This window comes from Pundamilia nyererei, unplaced genomic scaffold, assembly GCF_000239375.1.
Source record: "Pundamilia nyererei isolate P.nyererei 1_Seehausen unplaced genomic scaffold, PunNye1.0 scaffold00100, whole genome shotgun sequence".
NCBI lineage: Eukaryota > Metazoa > Chordata > Actinopteri > Cichliformes > Cichlidae > Pundamilia > Pundamilia nyererei.
The window spans coordinates 2,302,788-2,329,950 of record NW_005187501.1 but is presented as its reverse complement, the minus strand read 5'-3'; the positions used below and the strand labels follow the sequence as shown (position 1 = coordinate 2,329,950).

At 42.1% G+C, this 27,163-nt stretch overlaps 3 protein-coding genes across 4 annotated transcripts in view; 1 reads left to right on the top strand and 2 right to left on the bottom strand.

The window, feature by feature from the left end:
- Positions 1–1,840: 1,840 nt before the first annotated feature.
- Positions 1,841–2,844, top strand: LOC102201147 (cytosolic sulfotransferase 3-like; the record flags this gene model as incomplete). Its single annotated transcript, XM_013912783.1, has 5 exons — positions 1,841–1,948; positions 2,033–2,159; positions 2,251–2,348; positions 2,437–2,611; positions 2,695–2,844. Coding segments are annotated over 5 exons (621 nt in total), but the record flags the coding sequence as incomplete, so codon positions are not given.
- A 51-nt stretch (positions 2,845–2,895) lies between these two features.
- Positions 2,896–19,100, bottom strand: LOC102196937 (proline-rich transmembrane protein 3). 2 transcript variants are annotated; one of them, XM_005740527.2, is made up of 4 exons: positions 18,479–19,100; positions 10,969–11,890; positions 10,463–10,765; positions 2,896–7,140 (listed from the first exon to the last, which is right to left on the bottom strand). In XM_005740527.2, the coding sequence occupies exons 2-4, from the start codon at positions 11,810–11,812 to the stop codon at positions 5,120–5,122; spliced, it is 3,168 nt and encodes a 1,055-aa protein (XP_005740584.1). In that variant the 5' UTR covers positions 11,813–11,890; positions 18,479–19,100; the 3' UTR covers positions 2,896–5,119. The 2 variants fall into 2 exon arrangements, with proteins under 2 accessions (XP_005740584.1, XP_005740583.1); XM_005740526.2 differs by having other exon boundaries at positions 10,969–11,887.
- A 5,723-nt stretch (positions 19,101–24,823) lies between these two features.
- Positions 24,824–27,163, bottom strand: part of ogg1 (8-oxoguanine DNA glycosylase) — a 4,898-nt gene continuing 2,558 nt past the window's right edge. Inside the window, exons 3-7 of the mRNA XM_005740524.1 lie at positions 26,782–26,961; positions 25,717–25,895; positions 25,481–25,628; positions 25,341–25,390; positions 24,824–25,263 (exon numbers count right to left, since the gene is read on the bottom strand). Of these exons, the coding sequence (XP_005740581.1) occupies positions 25,048–25,263; positions 25,341–25,390; positions 25,481–25,628; positions 25,717–25,895; positions 26,782–26,961 (773 nt within the window). The 3' untranslated portion in view covers positions 24,824–25,047. The remainder of the gene's footprint in view (positions 25,264–25,340; positions 25,391–25,480; positions 25,629–25,716; positions 25,896–26,781; positions 26,962–27,163) is intronic.

Below are 27,163 nucleotides of genomic sequence, written 5' to 3'. Positions count from 1 at the left end.
AAACAAAACGACTACACAACAGAACACAACACACTAAGTATACACTCCACACTAAACATCACAAATCTCCCACATCTAAAATCTCTCACTCGCTCTGTCGTTACCGTCACTCCCAAAACTTTCCCCTCTTCCTAAACAACCAAATCCCACGTGTTGACTTTTTTTTTTAAATTGGTCGACATGGTACATTTTTCCACTGATGGGAAAGAGGTGGCTTTTCCACCTTTCTTTACTGTTTTCGCGCTGTCCTTACAAAACGCTTAAAACACACACACACACAAACATGACGACAGTATTTAGAAAAAAGCGTGGCTTATATATATTATCATAACTCTGTATTTACTGGCCTGTAATTAAAATTTAAAAACATTGCATTGAAGTCCGAACTTTCAATTTGGGCTGAAACAGAGACTCAGCATGGCTGCAGCTTGTTGCTATGTCAGCTTAAAATAGTCATGTGATTTGGAGGTGCAGCGTGTCCGTGGACCACGGAGGGTTAATGACACTCACCTTCCTTCCATTTCCAGAGTGTAACATCCAACCACCTGTGTAAAAAGCGAAATTCCCATGGTGTTGTTCAAAATGTGCTCTGGCACAATCATAAGCATGCTTGCTACTGAAAACAAGAAAAAAGCCAGTCCTGCTATGGGCTGATCCATTTGTTAATGGTGGAGGGGGGAACACTATGGAATATATTCAGTTTTAGCATTTATATTCACTGTTGACTGTAACTATGCTCAAAGTGTTAATGCTATCTTATTTTATTAAACAACACTGTCATATGCAAAAATGGGGTGGCACTTGGGGTGGCAAGGGATCATTTTAGGGTGGCACTTGCCACCCCATGCCACCCTTCTAGATCCGCCCCTGACAACACATCCAACCCTGGAGCAGATGTGCTACAGGAGCACAAGAGCACACCAAGTATCTGTTATGTGACAGCTGTGTGCAGCCTTCACATAAATACACAGAGGGAGCAATCAGGGAATGGGTAACAGGAGGGAAACACAGCTGGGGCAAATCAGGCCTAACGAGACAAAGGAAGCAAAACCAGATGCATATACATGAGACAGACTTTCAAAGTAAAACAGGAAACATTACACAGAGACGCGAACTTGACAAGGGGATACAGCTGACAGGGGAGACAGAGCAACTAGCGAACACAGAGACATAAACCATAAGACAGAACTCTAACAAAGAAACCAAAGACTAGAAATGATAAATAATATAATAAACTCAAAAACCCTGGGTCAACGACCCAGGCACCCTAACAGTATCCCTCCATTTAGGAAACTAAGGCTACAGTTCAAACAGCTCACCAAAAGAGGTGATAGAATAGAAGACTGCGGAAATGTTACCTGGTCTCATAACGCTTGATTTCTTCTGCAATGGTGTGAGGGATATTTTCTTGAAACACTTTGGAATGGTTACCAATCATATTTAACACCAAAGCTTACCTGAGAGCTTACCTGAGTATTTTTTTTTTGTTGTTTTTTGTCTATGTCCAAAGTTTACCCATCTTCTGATGGCTACTGTCATGAAGCTCAGATCATATACAGTAAAACTAGTTTCTTGACCATGAAGGCCTAGGACTAGGCCTTCACAGTCACCAGTACTCAGTCTAATAGAGCACCTTTGGGATGTATTAATATGGACCAAAATCTCTGAGGAATCTTTCTAGTACCTCGTTCAATCTGTATCATGAATAATTAGACAGTTGACAGCAAACTAGGCTCTAACCTAATAATAGTAAAGTGTATCTGTCAAAGTAACTGGTGATTGTAACATTGGTGATATAGATCAATGTCATTGTGGCGTTCCGCTAACATAATGATCTCTTTTACTAGGAGTGGATGTGCTGAATGAATTAACCACCTTTCCACGCATTATCAAGACACACCTACCAGTTCAGTTCCTTCCCAAATCATTCTGGGAGCAGAACTCCAAGGTACATGGCTCACAAGTAAGCTATTGGTACGATTCACGGAGACAATCTTCTCAGTGTTTGTTTCTCATTCCTTTCCGGTTTTAGATAATCTATGTGGCTCGTAATGCCAAGGACAGTGCCGTATCCTATTTCCACTTTGATCGCATGAACAAGGTCCAGCCAGAGCCTGGCAGCTGGGAGAGTTTCCTCCAGAGATTCATGGAGGGAAAAAGTGAGTGACAAACCATAAGCATGAATGACTGAATACATTAAATGCGAAAGGTTATTTTATCACTTATGATTTGTCTTCTGGCATCTGTCAGTGGTGTTTGGCTCCTGGTACGAACATGTAAGAGGATGGTGGGAGAAGAAACAGACCTGTTCTAATATCCTGTATTTGTTCTATGAGGACCTGATTGAGGTGAGTGTTGAAGTTACTGTCTGTGAGGCTGTGGACATAAACACATAATAAGGGGTTGTGGGTTTGTTTTATTGTTTTATTTTTGCAGGATACTGAACAAGAACTCGTCCGCATCTGCTCATTCCTGGGACTGTCTCCTACCACAGAGCTGAAGAAACAAGTCACAGAAAAAGTTCAATTTGACAACATGAAGAACAACAAGATGGTGAATGGCTCCGCTGATGAAGTATTCGATTTAAAAATCTCCCCCTTCATGCGCAAAGGTCGGGTACATTCGCCTGTAAGTTTGTTTGCTGAAAGGTGAAGGAGGAGATGTTAACTTTGCTCCTAATTTCTCTATTTTCAGGAAGGGTTGGCGACTGGAATAATCACTTCACTGTACAGCAGGATGAACAGTTTAATGAGGACTACAAGAAGAAGATGAAAAACACTGATCTTCAATTTCGTACTGTTCTGTAGGTGATTATACAGAAGAGTATAACAGTATATCTGCCATTGTGTTAGATATGCAAGTAAAAATAAAGAAAAACATGATAACAAAGGTGGGTTTGAGTTTTATCATTTTTATTTAAATTCAAACAAAAAATGCAGCAAGAAATACAAGAACAAAAGTTCAGTGAGCAAAGTAAACAGATGACGCTAACACTGCACTTCTGCAAAATGGCTAAAGACCAAAAGGGGCACATTTTCTACAGGACTTACTGCTCTGTAGGACAACACTACAGTTGCTGGAGGAACCACGGCTGCCATGAAGTAAAATAGGTAATGGCGGTAATGGCGAGAGCTGATACGGTAAAATTATACAGGTTCACTGGAATGTAGACAGCAACAAAAGGCCATTGTACTGTAAATACTATATACGTCAAGCGTCTCACATCACTGGGAGGTGCTGCAAGTCACCCTGAGGTAACCGGAAAACAAGTAAGGGACTGGCTCTAATCAGGAACAGAGGCATGAGTAACTATGTTTCTTCCCAAATAATGCAAAACAAAATGTCACTTTATCCTCACATATTCAAAACAACATTCAAAGACTGAATCACAATGATAAATCTGTAAGTTTCATTTATAATAAAGTATATCTCAAGTTGGAGCAAAACCGTTCAAGTTTCAGAGGGAACCACTGGGCTATCTTTTGGGATCAGAAACAGTTCAAATGAATTAATGGACAAAATATGGTTTCACCAAAATGTTTTTTTTTTTTTTGTTTGTTTGTTTGTTTTCCCCCCAATAATTTTGTCGCCGCTAATGACAGGAAAAGCTGAAATAAAAAAAAATCAAACCGATCCTGACCGTCAACTGTACACTTCGCTAAACCTCCATCTTTTTTCAATTCTGAGCATAGCCCAAAAAGTCCTTAACATAACATCTGCAGTCAAGCATCAGCTGTCACAGCTCTGCATGTACTAAACAGGCCACAATCTGACGTCGAAATAGCAAAACTGTCTGCACAGCTCAGACGCATAAGCAATATCACTTAGATTGTCTTTCACAGTAACAACTATAACTGTTTCAAATACACCTTTATTCATGAAACATCAAAAATAACTATTTACATTGTTGCTTATACATCATAGATTTCAAAGATATTTTCCTTTTTAGTAATAAAATACTTCAGTCTAGTGCTCAGGCTTGGGGTTAAGTGCTCCGTTATTGAGTCAGGCCTAACTATAGGAATTCTGAGGTTCATGCTAAGCCGGTCTTGTGTGCTGCAGCCCTGCAAAGCTATGAAGCATGTAATTAGATACCAAACATATTGAACTGAATGCAGCTTTTTATTGAGAGGCTTACGTTAAGCATGGTTATTGATTGCAAAGCTCTGTCCTTCAACAAAATGCATCATAGTTCCGTATTTAAAGTCTGTCAATTTGATCAACAGCTAAAAACCTCAGGAACACATGTTAGCAGGTGTCTGTGTCTCATCGCCTGCCTCTTTATGTAACCGGTTTTAAAATACAAGGCAAACTGGACAAGTACAATGATGGCAGCAGCAAGTTAAGAGCTTAGATGTAGTAATCTGCAGCTGAGTCATAATGCTAAGATGCTAGAGACCATTAACCCAAATAATGGGTTTATAAAACCATTAATAATAGCACAGAAACCAACTTTGATTACGTATGGCACAACTTTACATCACGAAGCAAACTGAAATATGAAAGACAGCAAATAAACTCTAGTAAAGGAATCGAACTGATGAGCAATCATATGCAGTCATGTATTTTTCTTTTTGCAGAAACCATTTGAACAGGACACAAAGACACTTGGAGCATCATTTGTCTTTTACCCTTTAAACTTAACGGTGTTAAAGTAATGTTTCCAAGCAAGAACTTGAATATCTAAATCTACTTACTTTCTTGAAAGATTAAATTCATCAGCTTCACAAGTCTGAAGCCAGTCACAAGCACGGACCTGCTAAAGAGCCATTCTCAGGAATTGTATGTAAGTGTGCTCTCAGTGTACTTGAAGTCATACCAGTGTTAAACAGACAAGAAAAAGATAGACAGATGGGAAAGTGAGCGTGCTGTTTGTCTATAAATTATGCTAATCAACAGCTAATCTGATCAACAAAGACAAAAGGCAGCTAGGTGACACCTTTTAAGTTTGTCACCCAGATCCTTGTTTTCATATTTTCACTCTTTTGACAAAAAGTATTATTACACAGTTTAATAATACTATTATCCCAATATTTGCAGCATCCCTGGTTAGGATTAGTTCCTGTTAAATGAATGCGTTAGATGTGCAGTCATTTGGTCCTCATGTCCAAGGTTAGGCTCATAGGTCAATAATCTCGCTGCTGACACTGGCAGAATCGTCATGTCGACTGACTTCCAGGTAACTGCGTGACCCCACTGGCCTCGCAGCTCTCCCTCGCACACTTTCAGAGTCTGGGGTGATAAACGGTCGTGTGTCGTCCACTCCATCGTCTCCCAAATGCCCCGTTGAGGTTCTGGAGGGACGGAGTGACACAGGACAGGACACTGATGAAGGGACACTTGTTGTCCCATTTCCAGCCCATCTGTGACCCTGGTGGGATGGCGTTGGGGGAGCAGTCACCTGCCTACTGGGTACACTACTGAGAATGCTTCCCCCCAGTGGCATGGAAGACTCTGTTGGAGCCTCGCTACTCTCTGAGAGCAACTGAGGATCACTGTTCCTGCGGAGCCAGGGCCCCTGACTGACCCCTGAGCCTGGGGAAGGGGACTGTAAGGTCTGGTTCAAAGGATGAAACAGGCTCCCTCCTTCAAGCAGGTGTTCTCTGTGCAGAGCCTCATCGATGCTGCGGGTCAGGTCGATGGGGGAGGGCGGCCGCAGGTCAAACTCATAGAAAGACAGGGAAGTATCCCTATCCTGATCCAGGCTGCCACTCACAGAGCGCTGTGGAGGCTGGCCAAACGTCTGCAGTCTTAGGAGGGAGCCAGTAGAGCCGTCAGATGTGCCTCGCTCTGCAGAGTGGCCCCTATGGTTCCGTCCCCGGTTGCTGTCTTTGACAAGTGGCTGTGAAACGGCCTGCTCATGGTTCTGATTTCTAATCAGACTCTTGCTGATATCAGCCCCAGGACGCTCCTGGCCAGCCCAGTTGTTAGGCACTTCTCCTACTCCTCCACCTCCTCCTCCTCCTACGCCATTACTGTCAGACTTCCTGCAGGGCTTACCCTTCAGGCTCTGGACTATCTTGGACCAGCAGGTGTGTGTTTGAGGGGAGCCTGCAGAATCACTAGGGGATGCCAGGTCTCCTGCTGCTCTTCCATCCTGGCCACCTTCTTCCCTTCCACGGCAACTCTGAGGCCTCCAGAACACCCACGAGCTCAGGAGGAGCAGGGAGAACCCCCAGGCTAGTTCCAGGAGTCGGGCCCAGAAATGCACTAGCCACCATCCCCAGCTGAAGCGTGTCCAGTCACCTAACAGTCCATAAAGCCACAAGATAGCATGGGCATGCAACCCAAAACACAAAGCCCCAAGAACTGCACACACTGCCAGCACTCTTCCCAGAATCACTCCTATTCTCCTGCTCCCTGTCCAGGCCTTTCTCCGTACCTCTTCGGAAACTCCGGCTTGAGGAACAGCAGGGCAGCGTATACGTGGGAAGACATAGCAAAGAAAGCCCAGGCAGAGACCCAGACCCCAACACAGAGACAGGAATTGTAGGGTGACAGGCACCACAGGAGAGAGGGCTGGGGAGAGCAGATCAGCTGCCAGCAGCAGGGTACACTGCAACACAGTCAGCACAGCCACCAGAGGAGGCCGCTCCATGGTTGGCGGTAACGCACTTATTCCTGCCACCCTCAGTGCCAGCAGCGCCAGGGCAGCATGTGTCCATACCAGGAGGTGCAGAGGCAGGTTGTAGATGGCTGTAACTGCAGGGCGAGGGAGGAATTTTCGTGTGCCATAGGGATCAATGAGAAATAGAGTTGCTCTGAGGCCTCCAGCCAGAAACAGCAGAGCATTGGCCAGTGCAAGAGCACCACGATGAGGACAGTTTGCACCAGGGGACAGTGTGAGGCCAAGAGCAGCTCCAGCAAACAGCAAGAGGAAGAGGCTTGCAGATCCGTAGACGTGAAGTTCCCAGGCGAAAGCAAGTGTCCGGCTTAGATCACCCCAGTAAAGAAGTGTGGCATTAGGTGAGGAATTGGCACTGGGAGAGGGAGCTGGATCAGAAGTGGAATAAGGAGCTGAGTGAGGGTTCCCCCGTAGCTGATGAGAGTGGTTCTTCTGAATAATACCATTCTGATATGTGGGACGAAACCATGTTTGGATGACTGGTACAACACTCGCTGTAAGACTGGAAGAGACCCCTAGAAAAAAAAAAGAAGAACAGAGTTTTGATTTTCAAATGCTGAAATGCACAAAATATGCTTTATTGTTCTGAAGTGATATTAATACAGATGTAGAACCTTTGACAACCACTAGAGGGGTTTAGTTCACCATCACAGTCATGAGCTAGACAGCTGAGACCTTTCAGTTGTGCAGAGTAACCTAATCAGCTCTGCAGAGGTGCATTGTCCAAGGTCTATCTACTCAAATACGCCAAACTGTGAAATCAAATCAACTTTATTTTCCAGGCTCCAGATCATAAAAACTGCTTGTTTAGAATCACCATCCAATATAATAAAAAAGTCCTGGGTGTTCTACCTCTATTCAAATCTTGGCTGTTGTGGAGATCTCCTAAAATCAGGATCTTTTGAGCGCCACGTTTCTCTCTTCAAAATCTCTGAAATCACTTCCTCAGCTGCTTATCCAATTCAGGGTCACCAGAAGGTGAGGAGCAACATCGCCTGTGCACCATTGCATTAGCATCAGTTTTCGTGTCACTCTCATCTCTCTTTTCACTACCATCAGATGTATAACTGTTTCTAAGTATGGAAATAACAAAGTGTTCATGTATAAAAACAGAAGTCTAGAGACTGCATATCGCTTCCTAAAAATGCACATAAATATGGAATCCAAAGACAAGGCACCTCTTCTAAAACCAGTTTTAAAGATGAAATGTCAATCACCCAAAAACCCTAATATTCTATGCGAACAGCACTGCAAGCCGATCCTCTTGTTTATATTATAAATGTATCTGACTAACAAAAGAGCTCCTCTGAATAACCGGGAAGCAATTGTCTGACTTAATTGGATTAGATTATGTAATTAACAAGGACATCTGTGTTATGCAACTCAGTGATGTGTCACAATACATGTATGATCCAGGGAAACTGCTGTTCACATTTAAAGTATTATACAATTCAAAATGACCTAATGAGACAAGACATCTTGGCAATATAACATCTCTGTCTGTGTTTCTCTTTCTCTCTTTAATATTGTCATGTTCACACACACTCTGTTTGTTCAAAGCACTCCACCTTTTCCTCCTGGAATGACTCTGAAACACACAACAACATTACCAAAGGTTCATTCATCGCCGAGGTCTTTGGAAGCCACTTACTGTATGTACATATATCACAGTAACAATACTACCATGTGTAACAATTTAGAAATAATTTAAGAAAGACAGCAAACATACACAATATGTGGAGTTGTTTCACACACATTTAAATCTGATGGATGGTGGAACGATACAATAAAACACTCAAACCATCAACTGCTTGGAAGACTTTAAGCTCGCCCTCACCCTGTAGAAGACAACCATGAAACTGCCACACTAAATAATGACTCACTCCTCTCCCTCGCTGCCTCATTTTATCACGCACGCAGACACCACACACACAAAAATGCTTTGCATACTTGAGCATTGCATGCAGATCACAGGCACACTTCTTTATTTATACAAAAGCTATGTTTTACTTTCCTCTAGTTTTTTTTTCTAACAGGAGCGAGATCCAGACACATTCCAGATGTTGTGATCACATTACACAGCTGGATACATTTAAACCTACCCCTGCCCTTGAGTTTTTTTTCCTCTTTCACATATGCACTGCCAACACGGCTTCATATGTCCACATGTTGACATGAGGTGAAAAATAACTGGAGACCACCATGTGATTGGATAACGCAGGCCAAGAAGTCTGTGAGTTCTCGGACCACACCCACCTTTGGGAATATTTTATGTTTGAACACCGGATAAAGATACCTCGTATAAGGAAGATACAGATACGTTAGAAATTAAAAAGAATCTATGGCAAGGAGTTTTGTTTTGTTTTTTTAATTTCAAGCACACACTTATGAAGTTTTTTTTGCAACTTGCACTACTGAAAATCTACTGTGCTGACAAAATCAGTCCCCAGTCAGGTATGTAGACTCAAAGAACACAAATAATCGTTGTGGTAGTTCCTGTTTCAGTAAGCACTTCAGGAACTACTTGATAATATATACAGCGTACCTAAAATTAATGCTTTGGTATGACAAATCTGCCTAAATTTATCATCACATGACTCACATGTGAAAAAAAGGCATATTTCCAAACACAACTATGGGAAAAGGAGTGGCTGCAAAACAGTGAACACAACATTTTTATCATCATTTCAGATCAGTTTTCTCCAGTAAACTAAAAAAGTCTTAAAATCTATTTTACTTTTAATCCTTTTTGCAAGTAAATGGGAGAAGGATTCTCACTTCAGTCTTCCCTTTCTCCACCTGAGAGACGGAGTTTGATGGAGTTTCGATAATCGCTAGAAACACAGTTATGGTGAAGTTTTCATTTACGCACTTGTGCTGTAGCCTAACTAGCCAATTTCCTTCGAGGAGCTTCCCAGTGTGTGTGTGTACATAACTGTAAGCATGTTCATTATGGTAGTTAACGTTACTGTTTGATATACGGATGGGTTTTGAGTCTGAGTGCATCGTTGTTTGTGCTCATCAGGTTATCTCTGCAGGTCTAATGTACGTGCACGAACTGAGGTTCATATGATAGAACTAGCCAGTGTTCTGCTTTTTATTATGAGCGCAGCAGCTGCTACCGCTGTCATGACTGAGTATGAAAGAGCAAAACAGACCTCGGACCCTTGCCCATTATGTCACGGTTAAGGAGCGGCCAAATGGCTTTGGCTGAACCAACGTAAGCTAATGTTGAAAAGAAAAAGAGTTGGCTCATGCTTACAGAACAAAAACCTGAGTGCGCTTCCTTTAAAGGTGCTCTGAAGGAGAGTCCTGCTGCTTAAAAGTCATAATGATGTTATTCTTACGGTATCTAAGAGACTGGGTCATGTGTCCCACGTGTCAAGCTTTTCCTTTTCCATTTACTTTTCCTCATCTCCTCTCCCTTCATCCCCTTTCCTCTCTGCATCTGGTTTTCATTGCCATCTCCACTCCCTGCATTTCCTATGCCAGTACCTTTCTTCTGCTTTCACCCACACCGTCTACTCTCTCATCGGTATTCCCAATAGTCTCTTTTTTAGGCCCTTGCCCCCCCCCCCTTCCTTTTTTTTTCTCTTATCTCTTTGCCTGGCTGAAATTCTGCCCACCCCCTCTTAAGCTTGCTCTCTCACCTCCCTTGCTGTGTCTACCCACACATTGCAACCCCACTTTCCATGGAAACGTGTGTCTACTTTTCCCCTCCTTTGAAGACTTTTTTTTTAAATTCTTCCAGTAAAAAAGTCCCAGCTGCACAAATAATTCCATTTTGAATTACCAGAGGACACAGGAAACAGAGAACACAAGGCTCTTGTTTCTTACCCATCTTCAGCGACTGCACTGTTGTGCTTGCAGCATGTCTTCCTCGCTGTACTGTTTTGCTGAGCTGAGTTGTTGATTTGGCAGAAAGAAGCACACTGGGTGTAGAAGTATTTGTCACTTGTAGTTTTGTGGTGTTTGAATGCGAACTGTTCTTGCTTTGGGTAGTAACCGGCTGTGCTCCAGGCTGGAGCTGTTTAGCAATAGAGCCAGTCACGGTAGATGTTGGTTGGGGTAACATGGCAGCATCAGAGTCCTGCTTTGGAGTAACTCTGTCAGTGGAAGGAGTGTTTGGTCCCAGTTCACCTAGAATTTTTCAGGAAAGGAAACACATCGAGCATTAACCCCTTACCTGAACTTAAATTCAGTTACATTTAAGGCTTCAAACAATTGTTAAAAACAAGATAACTGAGATAAACTGATTCAGTAAATGATCCCAATCTTAATACTAACCACCATAATCATGATTATGATTCTCATGTAACAACCTAGCATTTTTGATTTCTCACCTTTTAATTGCACAGTCTTAAGTGTCTGCTGCGTTACCACAGAGGACAGTGGGGTCATCACTTTCTCACTCGCTACTGTTGTAGAAGTGGTGCTGGTTGTGCTGGTGGTTGTCAACGCAAACAGGTGAGGCTTCACGGTCTGACTGTCCAGTGGTGGAGTTTTTACATCAGAAACTTTAGAGACCGCGGTCTGTGCCTGCGGTCGATACTGTGCCATTTCATCATCAACTGTTGACAGAGGATCGGGTGATTCCTCCTTCACAAACATTACTGTTGGAGCAATACCTGATCCCAACCCTTGTGAATCAACACCCTGCTTCTCTTTAATTGCTTCCTCCATTGGATTCGCTCCTGTCACTGTCTTATCACCTGCAGGCTCAGCCACTTCGGCAGAGTCCAACGCAAGTGGAGGTGGAGTTGAGCTTTTTGTAGTGGCAACTCCCTTTCTGAAAGCCCTGCTGAATGCTAAACTGGCTGTGTCAGTTCTGGGCCTAGAGGCAGTTGGTTGGGTTACAATTAGTCCACTGCTAAGGTTCTGTGTGGGAAGGGCAGACTGAAGAGGGTGGTTGAACTGTGTCACCGATGGATGGAGTCTTTCCCTCTGCTCCACTGTATTTGTAGTTGTTAACCTGTCCTGTCCTGTAACTCTGATGGGCACATCACTGCGTCCCCTGGGAGGCAAAGATGGCCAGAAACGAGGAGTCTGCTTGGTTGGTGGAGGTGAAGAATCGCTAGGCAGGTCCAGAGAAGAGAAGGAGGAGGAGTAGCCGATGACGGTCTGAGCATCGGCAAAATCGATGATGTAGGTGAGCAAGACCAGGAGCATGAGGGACATGGGAGCCATGGTCTCCCTCTGAGCGCTGAGCAGTGACTGGTTCCTCTGGAAGTCTGTTTGTCACACCATCCTTTCACTGCGTTTCTGCTGAGAAAAACAGGAATTGTGTTAATTTCGTGAACACATTACGCAAGCACAGATATATGAAGCACTGCGAATATGTAGACACACCACACAGGTGCGGGAAAGGTGTTTCAAAACCTACTTATATTGCATCAGATCAATCTAAAAGGTTTAACTTCTGAGTGGCGATTCCAGTATTCTTACTGATTTACCAGCAGTGGTCTGAAGCGCGTCATAACAGGAATTGTGAAGCAAGAATTTTTGGTCATATCTGATTTAAAGATTATGTACTGTAGCCGTTGTTGTACTGATTCAGAAGGTAGGTCAGTGAAACTCCCACTGTTTTAGGAGCATGACAACGGCAGACACACAGGGTGTGGTAAGGTGTATGGTTACAGAGGACATGGGACACATAAAAGCATAAGTTCAGCTTGTAAGTTATATAACAAGTCACATTAAAACGATCGAGCCAGAAAAGAAAATCAAGTCACAGATGGTTTTACTGCGTGGCAGATGGACTTGTTAACTTTTGTCCTCACTAGCTGTTCCATAAAACTGATACTTCTTTGGGGAGAGTATCAGTTCCTTTCTCCTTAATAATCTTCGGTCCAAGCATCAGGACTCTGCTTTCTTTATTTGCTGTTATGTTTAAGCCGTGGATGCCAGAAGCTGACAGCTGTAACACCGAGTGTGGTGAAGCTCAGGGAGCCCAGTGACACGTAGAAACCCCCAGGCCCTTGAGGATTACACAATCCTACGAGTCATCTTGCCAAACAGCTGGCAGGCACGTCCCCTAAACAAGCTGCTCTTATCCAAAAAAAACACCCCTTTTCTTTCTCTCTTACTTATATAAATCTCCCTTCACACCAGTTTCTACCTATGACTCACAGCAGAAGACAACCTCAGGGATGAGAGTCAGGACACTACTGCTGAAACGTTAGGAGGGAAAGCACAGAAAATAGACATCGGTGCCTTTGGGGGAATTCATTTTGCTGTTGATGAATCACCTAGGGTCCATTCACAGGCACAATGTTTAGGTCTCAGAGGAATTACTGCAGCTCCACACCACGGCTGACGTTCATTTTGTGTTCATGAACATATGTAGTGTATGAGTAATCTGTGTGAGTGTACGGAAAATGTGTATAAGTATGTGTGAGTCTGCACCACGGGTGAGACAACACACTGTTGATATGTGAGGAAACGTATACTGGTCTTTTGCAAAACACAATTTCTCACACGGGAGCTTCTGAAGGGAAAAAACTGTCAATGAGTATGGTAACATAAGTGCTTATAGATCTCAATCTCCACCCACTCACAGTAGTCTCTGTTTATTTTCTTTCCAGTCTCACCCACCTCTTCTGCTCTGTCTTGTCAGATTTTGGCCAACTCTAATTTCCCCCCCTTTTCTTTTCTCTCTTTTTATCCCTTATTTTACCAGAGCTGGTTTAGCAAAGGGGTTACTGAGAGAGTCCTAACAATAGAGCGATGAGTGGGGGAAAAAAGATGGTAGATGTAAGAATGTGGAGATAGGAAAGTGGTTCAAAAAGAGTTTGGCCAGGAGGGGAGATGGAGATGGAAGCCTGGCGTGATAAGTTAAAGCACGGGTGTCCAAAATTTTTTCCAAGGGTGCCATATTTATTAATGGAAAATCACCCAGGGGCCAACAATTCTTCTTGCCTTTTTGGAAGCATAAATACAATTTATTTTCAATAACACAAGAGCTGTCATTACGGTGATCAGGAGAGTTTAAGCCTTAACAAAAAAAATGTACTTTTCATTCACATATGGAGAGAAAATAACATAAAGATCAAGCTGTCGGGAATACCTGTAACTTCAGTGAAGCCGCTGAATATCAGTATCTCAGGTCAATTTTAAACGAGACTTAGATAAAACACATGGTCTGAAAATCGAGGGGCTATAAAAGATCTGACCTAGGGCCGCGATTGGCCCCCGGACCGGACTTTGGATATGCCTCAGTTAAAGGGGTCCGGGACAAGATTAAGACTGAGAAAAGCAGTGAGAGCTGTAAAATTTAGACTAAGATTGAGTGAATGCCGATAGTAAGGATATAAATATCTGAGAAAAAAGAGAGTCACACAGAAACTATGTTTCAGGATTAACGGGTTTGTTATGGAGAGCTGACACGGCCATTTATCCAGGAAGCCACGTGGAGAAACTGATCCTACTTCACCTTTCTTCTGAGGTTAACTGGCAGGTGTGCAATCTCTGGCACAAGAACATGAACAACCTGACTATTACCACATATCGTTTAGTAAACATACCATTATCTTGATCTAAAAGCAAACCAACATGTGTCAGTCTGTGTGTATGAGGGGAAGCAGAACAGAATAATGAGTCTCAAATGGCATTTGGCTTTAGTGGCGAGGGAGTAACATTCTGCTGCTGTATTTGAAACGCTGTCAGCATTAATCTCATCTCCACACATCATCCAAAAGAACACAGTAACACACACTGAAGCGTCTCTCCAAAAATGTTCTCCTTCACTGGATTTGAGCAGCGTGACTAGGAATTTCCACTGAACTAATACGAGTGGAGTAATTTTAAGCAGAAAGACACCTCCTCGAAGCCTACGAACAAGCACATACTCCACAAAGCCTAGATCAGTGCGATCATCGATTCCGGGCTAGTGTGAATACTGCATCCTCTTAGCCCATTTTTAACACACAGTCAACACACATACACAAATAAGACAGTGCATCTCTCTGTGACTGTCCATGGAGGGAAGGCAGACGTGTGCATGGTCTGAGTATTTTTATCGTGTTCAGCCCCCGGGGGCCACAGACAGAACACATCACTCTGTATTTCATCTGCACTGTGTTGAGCATGGTGTGTAGATGTCGTCACGCTTTCCTGCACAATGTGTGCTTTGTCCAGAGCAGGAAATGCCCATGGATTATATATCCAATAGTACAGCAGCATGCAACAATCTGAAGATTACTGTAAACTGCTTGCCCACACTATAGACCTGCTGCTTATACAATCATATGATTCAGTACTACAACAGCTGTTACTAATCAGTTACTAACCATTGCAATTGTGATGTCACGTCTACAGTAATGTATTACAATGCAAGCTACTGCTTAAAGTTTGTGTAGGGAACCGGGCGGGGGCTTTGAGCATTAAAGTCTTTGGAGAATCCCCCTCTTTCTTGCTTATGTTCTCTCTCACTTGCTGCCAGATTGAAGACAGTCTGGCAGAGCAACATTCCCACTGATTTGAGTGGACATTTCAGTGTAAGTCTGTGAACAGAAGGATTTGTGTCTTTCAGTCTAATGTGCACTTGTCAGGTATCACACTTCAATACTTCTTAATGCAACGTGTTCATCGGGACAGAGTATAGATAACTGTCCAGTGCTGAAAGTGAGCACTCAAACACCAAGGTCTGATTTGCACTTGTGTTTACTTGAATTTTTCCAAATCAAATCACATTTTTTTATTTATTTAGAGTAGATTGTTTTAGGTGATAGTCTTTCATGCTGGCTCGTACTTCTTCTGAAAAGATTTGTAAAGAAAAAAAAATGTTTTTGTTCTCAGTAACTGATACCTTCAAGCAAGCAGGCTGTTTGTTGGGTCATCTCTGAACCCAAATAAGTCTAAAAGGGAAAATAAGTCAAATTTAATGACAAGCCATCCATTAGTTGGCAAGATATTTCAGATACAACCTCCCTGTGGTGCTAGTGGAAAAAAATGTAATGAGCTTACTGCCACTGCCATTCGTATGGCTTAAAATCAAACATAGTCTCAATCTGTTTATATGTGAAGATACGATCACTTGTGCTACATCTATGTCGGTATAGGTAGGCCTCTCAACTATAGACAAAGATCTCTGATATCTTAGTTGACCTGTAACATTCAGTGTTGATGTGAGCGTCTTGTGGAGAAGGCTTACTTATCAGTGAAGCGTTCATCCTCAGAGAAGAACTCAGCCAAGAATGAACGTTTTTGTTATGATTCGTTCTGGAAAAACCCTCTTCTTCTTCTTTCAGCTGCTCCCTTCAGGGGTCGAATCATCTCCCTCCATCTTACCCTATCCTCAGCATCCTCTGCTGTCGCATCAGTCCTCTGCATGTCCTCCTTCACTACCTCCATGAACCTCCTCTGAGGTCTTCCTCTTTTCCCCCTGTCCGGTAGCAAAGTATTAAACATCCATTATCCAATATAGCCACTATCCCTCCTCTACATATACCCAAACCATCTCAGATTTGCTTGGTAACTGGCCACTCCCAATGAAAATCTCATGGGAAGAAAACTTTTTAAAAAATGTAACTTGTAGAAAGAAAGAAAGAAAGAAAGAGGCTGAATGAATAACCAAAGACTGGTGTGTCACTGTGTAACTGCTCACACATCAGCATACTCTACAGATGTATAACTTGTTTGTACTGCATGTTGGTGGGTGGAGAAGTAGGACTGTGAAGCAGTGTGTGTGAATTAGTGTGTATGTGAGACAGAGAGAGAAAAAGTGAGAGGGGGGAAATGAAAGAGGGAGTAAGTGTGGTTACGTTGGTATGCAACAAGTGGGGGAGGTCGCTGGTTTGACCGTTAAAAAATTCCTCACCTTGAAACAACATATGGATTACAAACAACTCTCAACTTGCCACCACATAAAATTTATTTATTAAAAAGTCCCTAAACTGATCTTTTTAAACTATTTTGATACATTTAAAGCCATGACCAAACTCTTTACATACATTATAGACTAACACCATCCATTTATCTCTTGATGCAAACCACAGCCTGTTAAAGATGCCTCTCTCGGGGAGAGGGGGGGGGTCTAAACTACAGCAGAGTAACCGACCACACTCCATAGACATGCTATATGAGGAGGAGAGGGTCCTGAACCAATCGCCTATGTCTTTGATCCCCAGTTGAAGCGGATGTCCCGCTTAAAATTGCTGAGCCCCACAACATCTTTGAGTCATGTTACGCCTTCACACGAGCCACAGATCAAAGGCTGAAGGTCAGGCATAAAGGCTAAGGCCCCAAACCGCACTCCACACATACAAAGAGACACATCTAGATAGACAAAAATAAAACACAGATTGCCAATATTAATATTTGAGAGGTGATAATGGTGAAAAAGTCAACCAGATTGGACAAATATTCACAACTTGGGAGGAACCTTAATTTCAAATTAGCACTCACACGTTAAACACTAAACACGCCCTGAAAGATAGCGAGTCTGATGACAGACTAAGATCACTGCCAAACCGTGTCAAGCCGCAAAACACTTTCAGGAAAATCAACTGCAGGCATCGCAAGTCATAAACTCTTGGCCTTTTACTGAACCGCGGCTTTACTTAAACCCCAGACACTCACATTGTTACATGCATGCAATAAAACTTTGTTGCGTGGCAAATTACTGAGTTTTGCAAGCAGGTTGTGTGCAAAATAACGTAAGCAGCTATCATCTGCATGGACATTTTTGATTTATAGTTACAAAACATTTATTGCATCTTTTATCTTCCCACAGATAATAAAGATCTGCACCCAAATAAGAGATGTGGGCAGATCATCTTCTGGGATGAATGCTTCACTAATATCTTAAGCTATGCCTTATTTTCTAAAAGGCTGACAGTTCAGGGCTGTATAATTATGGGATGTTTTAACTGTCCTGCTTGTTTAAAGTTCTCTGGTCGAATATGAGTGACTACTTGTAGTTATAGCGCACCTTTTATGGGCTTTATTGAAGTCTTTATGGAGCTTCTTTGGAAAAGGATAGGCCTTTTTTTCCCCTCTGTGTGTTGGTTCTTTTTTGAAAATTAGTTCTGTTGCATTTCTTTCTGCTCGACTACATCCACCAGCACTCTGGAGCAGCTCATTGAGAGACGCACTCCACTTCTTCCTCCTCACCTTCCACTTAAATCCCGATGAGGCATGGGTGTGAATCCAGACCATCTAAACTAGGGCCGCAGCGCTTTTGCGCATATGGCTTTGTTGGACGAGCCTGCTATCCTGTGTAAACACACTTAAAAACACATGTCGAGCACCTGGCAGCAAGGGACAAATAAAGAGATAACAGGGCCCACTCCACTTGTTGCGTGGAGTGGGCTTGTTGTGTCACCAAAGAAAACAGCCTTTTTGTATGCTTACTGCCTATTGAGCCTAAACAATTTCCTTTTACATTTGAGTGATTTTAAATGAATTATGTCCCAATTATTATTATTATTGTTATTACGGGGTGATTTAAGACCAGCTGTATATATTTCATGTTGTTAGTTATGATGAGCAGTAGTAACGACGTCACGTTGCCGTCCTGACTGCGGGGACACGCGGTCGCGAATGGCTTTAATTGGCAAAATTCACCCAAACTGCCGCTTTTTCTTACACGATGTGAGATGGGGGTGATAAGGCAGTACTCCCTCTAACTTCGCACATAAAGTTCAGTACCGCAGAGGAAACCAGGTACAGGTAGAGGGCAAAGATTAACGTGCAGCGTATGCTCGCCTGTAAACCCGATCCAACGGCTGACATCGCGGCACAGGTAGAGACAGCGTCACGCATATCACTGCGCAAAGACGTCTAGCCGCATAGCAGTCAACCAATAACTGTTACCGTGAGGGTTTGTCCGTTACAAGCAACAAACAAACATACCTGCGAGTCTGCGAGGCTCCGAGTCGATGGCGTCCGCTGCGGCAGGGCTATCAGGACTAGGACATCCTGAAGTGAAAGCAAAGGTGTCGTCCGGGTTTACCTCGCACGCAGGATAACAACCGCCGGCGGTGGAGGTTCAAACCGCTCCTCTATGGGCACAAAGAGAGGTTGCCTTTCAGCAGCGTTGTATCGTTGCCAGCTTTCTAGCCACGAGCGACTGAGGAGATGTACGCCCCCTCCGACTGCTCCATCTCTCTCCAGATCGCTCCCTCCCTCTCATTTTTTCCTCTCTCAAAAGCGGATAAACGCGACGGCCTACCTGCCAACCTTCCGCTTGGCACGCCTGTTACGCAATAGCAATAGGACGCGCAGCTGAACCTGAGCTCCTTGTCACGCCGTCTACCTTTACAAAGCAGCGTGTTTAGACGATGCCCAGTGGAAATATGACGACACTGCCACTGACATCATCACACAGCTTGCTGTAGTATCCAGGTTCTGGGGTTTTTCCTTGGATTATAGCTGAAAATTGGCTGTTATGCGTTAAACCTAGCCGATAAAGTGGCCGGGAAGAGGAGTGGAAACGAATTCATATTTGCGTGGACAGGTGAGGATACACCTGACATTTCTCTGTGCAGTACGGACTGTCAGTTCGGTGCTTGAAACTCTAGCCTCCAGCTCCTCTTCACTGCCCTCCAACCGGGCTTTTGTAGAGGGGAGGAAGCCAGCCTGAGCCAAGCTGATACAGTTTCCTCGTGCTGCACCCTGGCTCAGTGCCTTTCCTTCACCCACCCCTCGCCTGATTGTCTCTCTCTCTCTTGCACAAACAAAACATTTTCTAGTTTGGACATGCTGTTGAGGCTGCAGCTTTGCGGTGACTGAGACCAAACACAGACATAAGTTGACAAGTTTACTGCAGACATTAATCCTGCTTAGGAGCAGGTCTCATTCCCAATCACCTGTGTATTTGTCACTTTCGCTATATTGTCTGGACAGTACATCTGAGTCCTAAAATATCCTGTGCAGCTCAGAGGATTGTTCCTAATGCCATTACATTATTACTGAGCAAGCAGGAGACACGTAAGGGTTGGACAGGTGGCGCACACACATTTCTGCATTGTTATCACATTATTGTACACTACCTGGATTATATCTAATCCAGGTAGGGAATGAGTAACCTAACCCTGCATACTTTAAAGCACCAACCAAATATAGAAGATTAGGCAATGGGTGTCAGCCTGATTAGAATATAAGTACAGCAGGTATTTTTTGCGTCTCACGAGTACTATATAGCCTGAATTGAGTGTTGCCGATGTAAGTAAGGGATTAAATTCACACGTTTATTATAACTTGTGGCCAATATAATATATTCTTATTGGGTCTGTCACCTTCTCTATTATTTACTTCCCTTTCTACCAGACATGGGGACCCAGGGGTGTTTCCAGAATTTTTTACAATCAGGTGGCACTAGGGAGTCCAAACAAACGGGTCTGGAATTAAAAATAACAAATAAAACTTGAAAAAATATAAAAAGCAAACAAAAGCAGTTGGAAACTGGCTGAAAATTTGATTTTAATGTGCACAGACCACCTGCCTCCATAGAAACGCATTAGGAGACACAGCTACCCTGTAATAGAGCTAATAAAATATAGTGTGGTTGCAAGAGTAAATGTGTGTCATTTTACTACTAGAAGTAAAAGTAAATAACAGTGTCTTACACATTCTTTGTTTACAGCTTTCAAAGTAAGGAATTAGGGAATTATAGTGGACCAAACCACTGCAAAGTATATGAGTGGGAGTCCATCTCTGGAGCTTATCCCAGCTGTCATGGAAGGCAGGCAGGGTACACCCCGCAAAATTTGCCAGTTTGTCACTTTAACTGCATGTAATAATTATTCATCATTACATAATCACATATTTACATAATGAACCTCTTTGGCCATGCTATAATTTCCACCCTTGGTTACACAGCAGGGGTGCGATCAAATTCTGGGGTGGCACATAAAAAAATACATTTTTTAAAAAACAGTTTTCTCTAAAATATTTTCATACCAATTTTATGTCATTACAGGTATTATAAGGAGTTTACTTATTGTTGATTATTTAAAAAGAAATTCAAATTGAAATTCAGGTACATTTGTATTCATATTTTTCTTTCAACATGACATATGAGTTTTTCATGTTTCTTGCTACTTTCATGCAGTATTTTTCTGGCTCATATGGAGGCTGTGGTATTCCTGTTAGCAAAGATGTATTTCTATCATTGTGATGTTGTGTATGTCAACAAATTAAAAAAAAAATGCCTAGATGCTTTCGCTTTCTCTCGTCTGAACTTTGAACGGGCGGGACCTCAGGGGTGTTCATAAGAGGTCGGTTTCTCACATAATCATGTTGAGTTTAAACTGAAAGTTTCTTCTTCTACTTTTTTAAAGGCATGCCCCAACAAGAAGTGTCTTTTCAACGGTTCTCCCCATTAGACATTAACCCACAGCATTCACAAGCATTTAATAGCAGCTGACACAGAAGACTTGCCAGGTGTGGTCGTGGTTGTCATCTTCACCTGAATTGTCTAAACATGAAGATTTTATTTGCTTAAGACATACCTCTACGTTTGCTTTTATACAAGTATCACATTACTGATTTTCCTCACAAAGACGAGAACCACTCTGAAAAAACATGTTCTCATTTTCAGTTAAATAATTATAATTTCCCTTGACGGAGAAAGAAATGACCCAAATTGCATGACTATGCTTACATCCACAACATCTGTTCCATTAAAACAAGCAAACCATGTAGATTACATGTATATGGAGCTGGAAGCCATTAAATCATATGAGAGATTTTGAGTGGGCATTAAATACAATCAGAGGAGGGTTGTATTTAAACCTCACTAATTTAACTTGCCTTTAATGGCAAACAGTAAACCACACATAAAGCTCCTGCTACCCCACACCCATAAATACTGTGGGTCATATTTCTATACCACCTTTGTACAGGAATGTGGTGAATACGTTCCACTTAGTCATTTGAATTGATACTGGTAGGGGTGCTGAAATATAACCCTGAAGCAGACAACCTGTTTCTTCCTCCCAATTTATAAGGGATTAAACCTTAATCGCAGCAAGCCAAGCATAGATCCCATCAGATGGTAGAAAGTATTAATTTTCTCCACAAAATAAGCCTCTTTCTTTAAGAACAGCCAACACCTTCATATGCTAACGTCCATCCACACACTCATGAGTTAGAAAAGCTTAAGATCTAAAACACTGCTGCTCAAAGTCTTTCTCTCTGTGGCTTCCCTTCACCCATAAGATTGTCTAGGCTCTAAAGAATAATCTCCCCATCTCTGGGCCCCCAAAACAGACTTCCATGTGGGGACTGCTATCCTGTCCATCACAGCTGCATCCAACAGCATTAGATTACACCACATCTAGTAAATCAACACAGTTCTCTTTAAATTTGATCCAATTTAGCTAGTCTGTCAGATACTGTTATATAATACTGCCTGTTACTAATCAGAAATAATAACATCCATCACTTTTAGTGGGAGACAGAAAATGTGGAGGTAAAGCACACAGAGACCACTTTTGAGCTCACAAAGAGGAGAAACAGAATCAGAGCTCAAATAAAAATAGTTCTTCAGACAGAGTATTTCAAAGTTTTTCTTTGGACATTAGCTGCTTTTTCACCTTTTTTGGTTTTCGCTTTTGTTTTGTACCTGAATATTTTCAGAGGAATGTTTTGTAGTTGTTAAACCACTTAACACTGACCTGTGAATCATTAAAGCACAGAAAACTCAACTGGAATGAGCCAGTGTTGTGTCTACAAATAACAGAAAACCTAGCAAACAGGGGAAAAAAGTTTCTTCAATTTGTTACTAACAATCTGCTACAAAAACACATCATTTGTTGCAAATTTTCTCTCACCAAATCTGCAAAAAATGCCACTGGCATAAAATTTCCAAAGATTTCCAAACACATTTATAGCTGATGATATCTGAAAGTCATTTCCTTAAGAATGAGGGGAAAAAGACAAATATACACCAAAGCTCAAATGTCCTGCAAAGCAGACGCTGAAGAGCTTGTCTCTAAGTGAAACAGTGCAGTGTTTGCTAACGTGAATCGTCCAGCATCAACTCAGACAAACATAAAAGTGTGCCAGTACGGTACGACGATGTTTCCATCCACCTCACAAAGATGCACTGAAATCTTCAACACAGTCGCGTTCCTTTGGCCAAAAATGTGTGTCCATTAAACATAGTGAGTAACGAAGGCTTCGGGAAAATGGTCATTATACTGGACAAAAGATTTATTGTCCCTCCAGGCAGTTGTTTTTCCAAAGTGGAAAAACCTGCATGGTACACAAAATGTTGCAGAACTAGTCCTGAAGACTACTTAAAGAAATGACAGCGAGTTCAGTTAGAATTATACTAACCCTGTTTTTGTCTTATATACTAAATTTCCACATTTGCTCATTTCTGTAAATCACTCCAATCATTTTCCTAACAAAATATAATGAAATGAGGGGTGGCTTGAGACTTTTCACAGCACTGCTACGCACATTTTTTAAATATTCTTAATAGTATTATGTGTACTTGAAATGTCTATATTCAAATGACATATTTTTTTATACTGTGGTTAATCATTTCCTGCTGTAAGATTAGTTTTGATTTATAACCAACTGGACAAAACCTGCAAAATTAAATAAAATCACAGGTGAATTAGGTCTATGTATACAATTATGGTATAAACTACTAACTATGCAAGTGTGCCAAAGCTTCTGTACTGGATCAGATTAAAATCTATGAATGTACCTATATGAGAGAAAATTCAGTAGTATAATTATAATTCATCAGTATCATGCATTAATCTGGGAATCTGATATGACAACGGGTTTCCCAAACTTCTCTGTAGATCAGGTGCGATAAAAACAAGCTACTATATGCAGCTTATGATCTGTTTCAGGAAATTGAGTTAGGCCTTCCTCATTTACTTGAGCTCTAAATGTGGGGCCCTCTGGTGCTTCTGAAAAGTAATGACCTTCTCATTACAGAAAGTAGGCACACGGAGATGTCCTTTTAACTGAACAATACCCCAAGGACAGAACACAAGCTGAGACCCATCTCTTACATAATACACAGGCCACTGTTGTGTTGTTCTAGCCTTTGTGTGTCAACTGAATATCCTGCCCCTACCTCCAGCGTACTTTCACCCATCTCCCCTTTGTGCTCTTTTATTAATTTTTGCTTCTCTCGGCTCTATTTTTATTCTGTCTTTCTTCTTCAGTGTGACTCTGCCCTAAAGCTGGGGCCCAGCTTCTGCCCAGCTCAACCGGAATGGGAACGAAAGCTGACTCACATATTCATTAACTCACATGGCTGCACTCTCGTCCACAAATAAAACACTTCTATGGATGTACGCGCACACACGCACGTGCGCGCACATATGCCAAAACTGGACATACTTGTATATGATGCACCTACATATGAGAAATAATTTCTGGAGCTTCACACTAAAGTATGCAGCTGCGTATAATCTCAAGAAACAAGAATAATGCATAGTCATTGCTGTAAAGGGACAGTGAAGTCAGGCAGCCCAAGAGACATTAACATGCCGTCACTAGACACAGTCACAGTCACCCCAAGCACTGACAGCAGATAACTGCAATCCCTGCTATAAAAAGACCAGCTGACACAGTCAGCCAGTGCCTATACATAACATACAGACCCTACAGCCCTTCACAGCAGCTCGTTCTAATGGCATTTCATGATCTAACAGACAGAAATATTATTTTGGTGTAAGGAATGCATTTTAAAGAAACACAGCACCACTTTGCCATGCTGTGACCTTTTCCAGCGTGCACGCAATTGCCGTGACGCATTAGTACTTATTGTAACAAGAGCCAGGCGGCCTGAGAGAAAGTATTCACCCAGGAAGAAAGTGCAATTTGTTCTCAGATTTTAAAACACTGTCTAAAACTGAATTCCCCACCATATGATGTCTTGGAGAGCACCATCTTCCATTGTGTACTGCCATCTAGGGGCCCTCTTCTGACAACGTTTTAGCAAAACTAAATGCCAATATGCTCATGATGACTTTAGTATTTTCAGAATTGAACCATGAAGCAAAAGCCAGAAAATTCAAACTTCTGATGAAATTTTGAAAAATATATAAATTAAGTATGAATTTGCATATATTAGTTTTAATTTGTATCATATTTCTATATCCAGCATGTTTTTTGGTAAATTATTGCCTAAAAATGTAGTGTGAAATTTATTCACACTTGTATGTATGATGGCTGTGATTCTGCTGGTATCAACATTTTACAGAGAACAAAAAGAGTGTGAGGTACTTATTTTTTATTGTAAAAATATCATTAGTGTGCTCTGTTTGTTACAGTGAAGTGATGCTACAACACAATTATATAAAAACCCCGAGAAAGAGAAAATGATCCATTTCTCTCTCAACATTTCATTTCACGTCACATGATGCTGAACATGCACAGTCTGTGCAAATGTGTGGTTTTGTAGCCTGATTTGAATCTCAGGCTACAAAGCCGGTAATGTGTTTACCTCACATTACCGGCTCTTTCTTAACAGAAATCTTTGCTTTCTTGTGACATGCTGGCTTGGCTTTCAAGTTCCCCACGGTTCCTGTACATTCAGTTTTTACTTTAGTCTTTTTGCATGGCATTTTTTCCTCTTCACCATCTTCATCTTTCACTGGTTGCTTTAGATGTGCCATCTCTTTGAGGCTTTGGAACTTCTTGAGGTCTGAACAAAACAAAACCTGAAGCAAGAGAGACACTCTGTGGTTACAGGGGACCTGCTATAAGAGACAGACAGTTTGCAGAAATTGACACTCACAGACTGCGCCCAGCCAGCGTAGGGTCCCCACAGCTTTCGAAAAAAATCTCCTGTGTAGAAATATTAGATTGAACATTTTATTACCAGTGTTTAAAACCAGGGCTTAAACCATACCATTAAACAGGTATGTGAATACTGACCAATATCTCTGTTTAGTTTCTCTGTGATACTCTTCTGTCCATTGTTGGCAGCGTATTTATAGTCACGTTTAGCAATCTGCCACACATGTGTGTCAACAGGTACAGCCTCTGGCTTATCCAGGGACATCAGACATACACAGTCTGCCACCTAAAATATGACACAAAGCCTTGATTGTATGTTAGCAGTTAACATCACATTTTTTTGCCTTTTCTCCCCCCAAAAATATCTGCTGTACCTTTGTACCAACGCCAGGAAGAGTGCGAAGAGCATCACGGGCCTCTAGATATGGGATGCTGCGTAAACCTTCAAGCCACTGAGGCCCATGGTTGTCCAGAATCTGCTTCGCACTCTGCTGGATAAACCGAGCCCTGTATCCAAAACCAAGATCCCTAAGACGTGCCTCTATGCTGCTGTCTGATAAGAACAGTAAATGAAACAACATAGAACATAGTTGTGGTCAGAAGTTTTCACAAACTCATCATGGGCATGAATATCGTGGTAATTTGGGGCTTTTAAGGATTTCTTTGAACTGTTCTTTTTACAGATGTGGAAACACTATTTACTTTTCTATTACTATAAGGCCTGGAAGAATACCCAAACTGTCACCCTCGGATGAGAAGAAATTGGCTAGGACATTCAGAAATTTGCAGCTCACATGGACAAACCAACTGCTATCTGCAGGAAAGGTTTTATAGTCCGTTGAGATGAGGATTGAGCTTTTTGGCCACAATGACAGTAGCTATGTTTGAACGAGTAAAGGTGAGATTTTCATACCTAAAAACACTGTACAAGCTGTCAAGCGTGGTGGTGGCAGCATGATGCTCTGGGTCTGTTTTGCAGCAAATGATACTGGTACATTGCACAAAGTGGATGGACTAATATGGAGGAGGACTACCTCCAAATTCTTCAACTTCATCTCAAATCAACAGCTGAAACTTGAACACAGTTAAATTCAAACTTGTCCACCTGATTCTTGTTTTTAAAGTCGTTAAAGATGTACACTGGGTGCTGGTTTAGTGAGCAGGTGACCATAAGTCATATGGCCAGAAATCAGCAGCCCGACCTGAGGCCCTTTGCTTTATGTCTTCCTTTCTCTCTCCACTTTCCTATCTGTTTCTACTATCATTAAAGGCAAATGCCAACAAAATTAATATAAAAAAAGATGAGTCAGTTAATGTTAATAAAAAAAACTAGTGGGATGAATATCTTCAGACTCTCAGTATCGTCTTCATCTGACAGTAAAGGTTTTGATAAGATTACAAACATAGATTTAAGTTCTGTGGCAAAACTTTTCAAGCACCTGCAAGCGCAGACAGGGAAGGAAAGTCGTGGTATGAGGTCTGATCAAGCTGGCACAGGGGTGAGCCCAGAGCCTGACACAGTCTGTCCACCATGCCCTGAATCCGAGAGATGTGGTTGTTGGAAGTGCAAATGAAGGAAAACAGGCATTCTGTGGGGTCCTGGCGCAGCATTCGCACACCTGCAGGAAAACCCCCCCACAAAAAAGTATTTATGAAATTTGATAAAACATAGCAGTAACACCTTACTGTGTAATAAGTGATATGTACAGTGGGGCAAAAAAGTATTTAGTCAGCCACCAATTGTGCAAGTTCCCCCACTTAAAATGATGACAGAGGTCAGTAATTTGCACCAGAGGTACACTTCAACTGTGAGAGACAGAA

What these genes read in the sequence shown, in the direction of transcription:
- LOC102196937 (XM_005740527.2), bottom strand. Translation starts at nt 11,812, where the DNA reads ATGGCTCCCATGTCCCTCATGCTCCTGGTCTTGCTCACCTACATCATC. An exon ending in TAAGACTGTGCAATTAAAAG is followed by an intron (nt 10,766 to 10,968) that starts GTGAGAAATCAA and finishes GAAAAATTCTAG; the next exon opens with GTGAACTGGGACCAAACACT. An exon ending in AGTGCAGTCGCTGAAGATGG is followed by an intron (nt 7,141 to 10,462) that starts GTAAGAAACAAG and finishes TTTTTTTTCTAG; the next exon opens with GGGTCTCTTCCAGTCTTACA.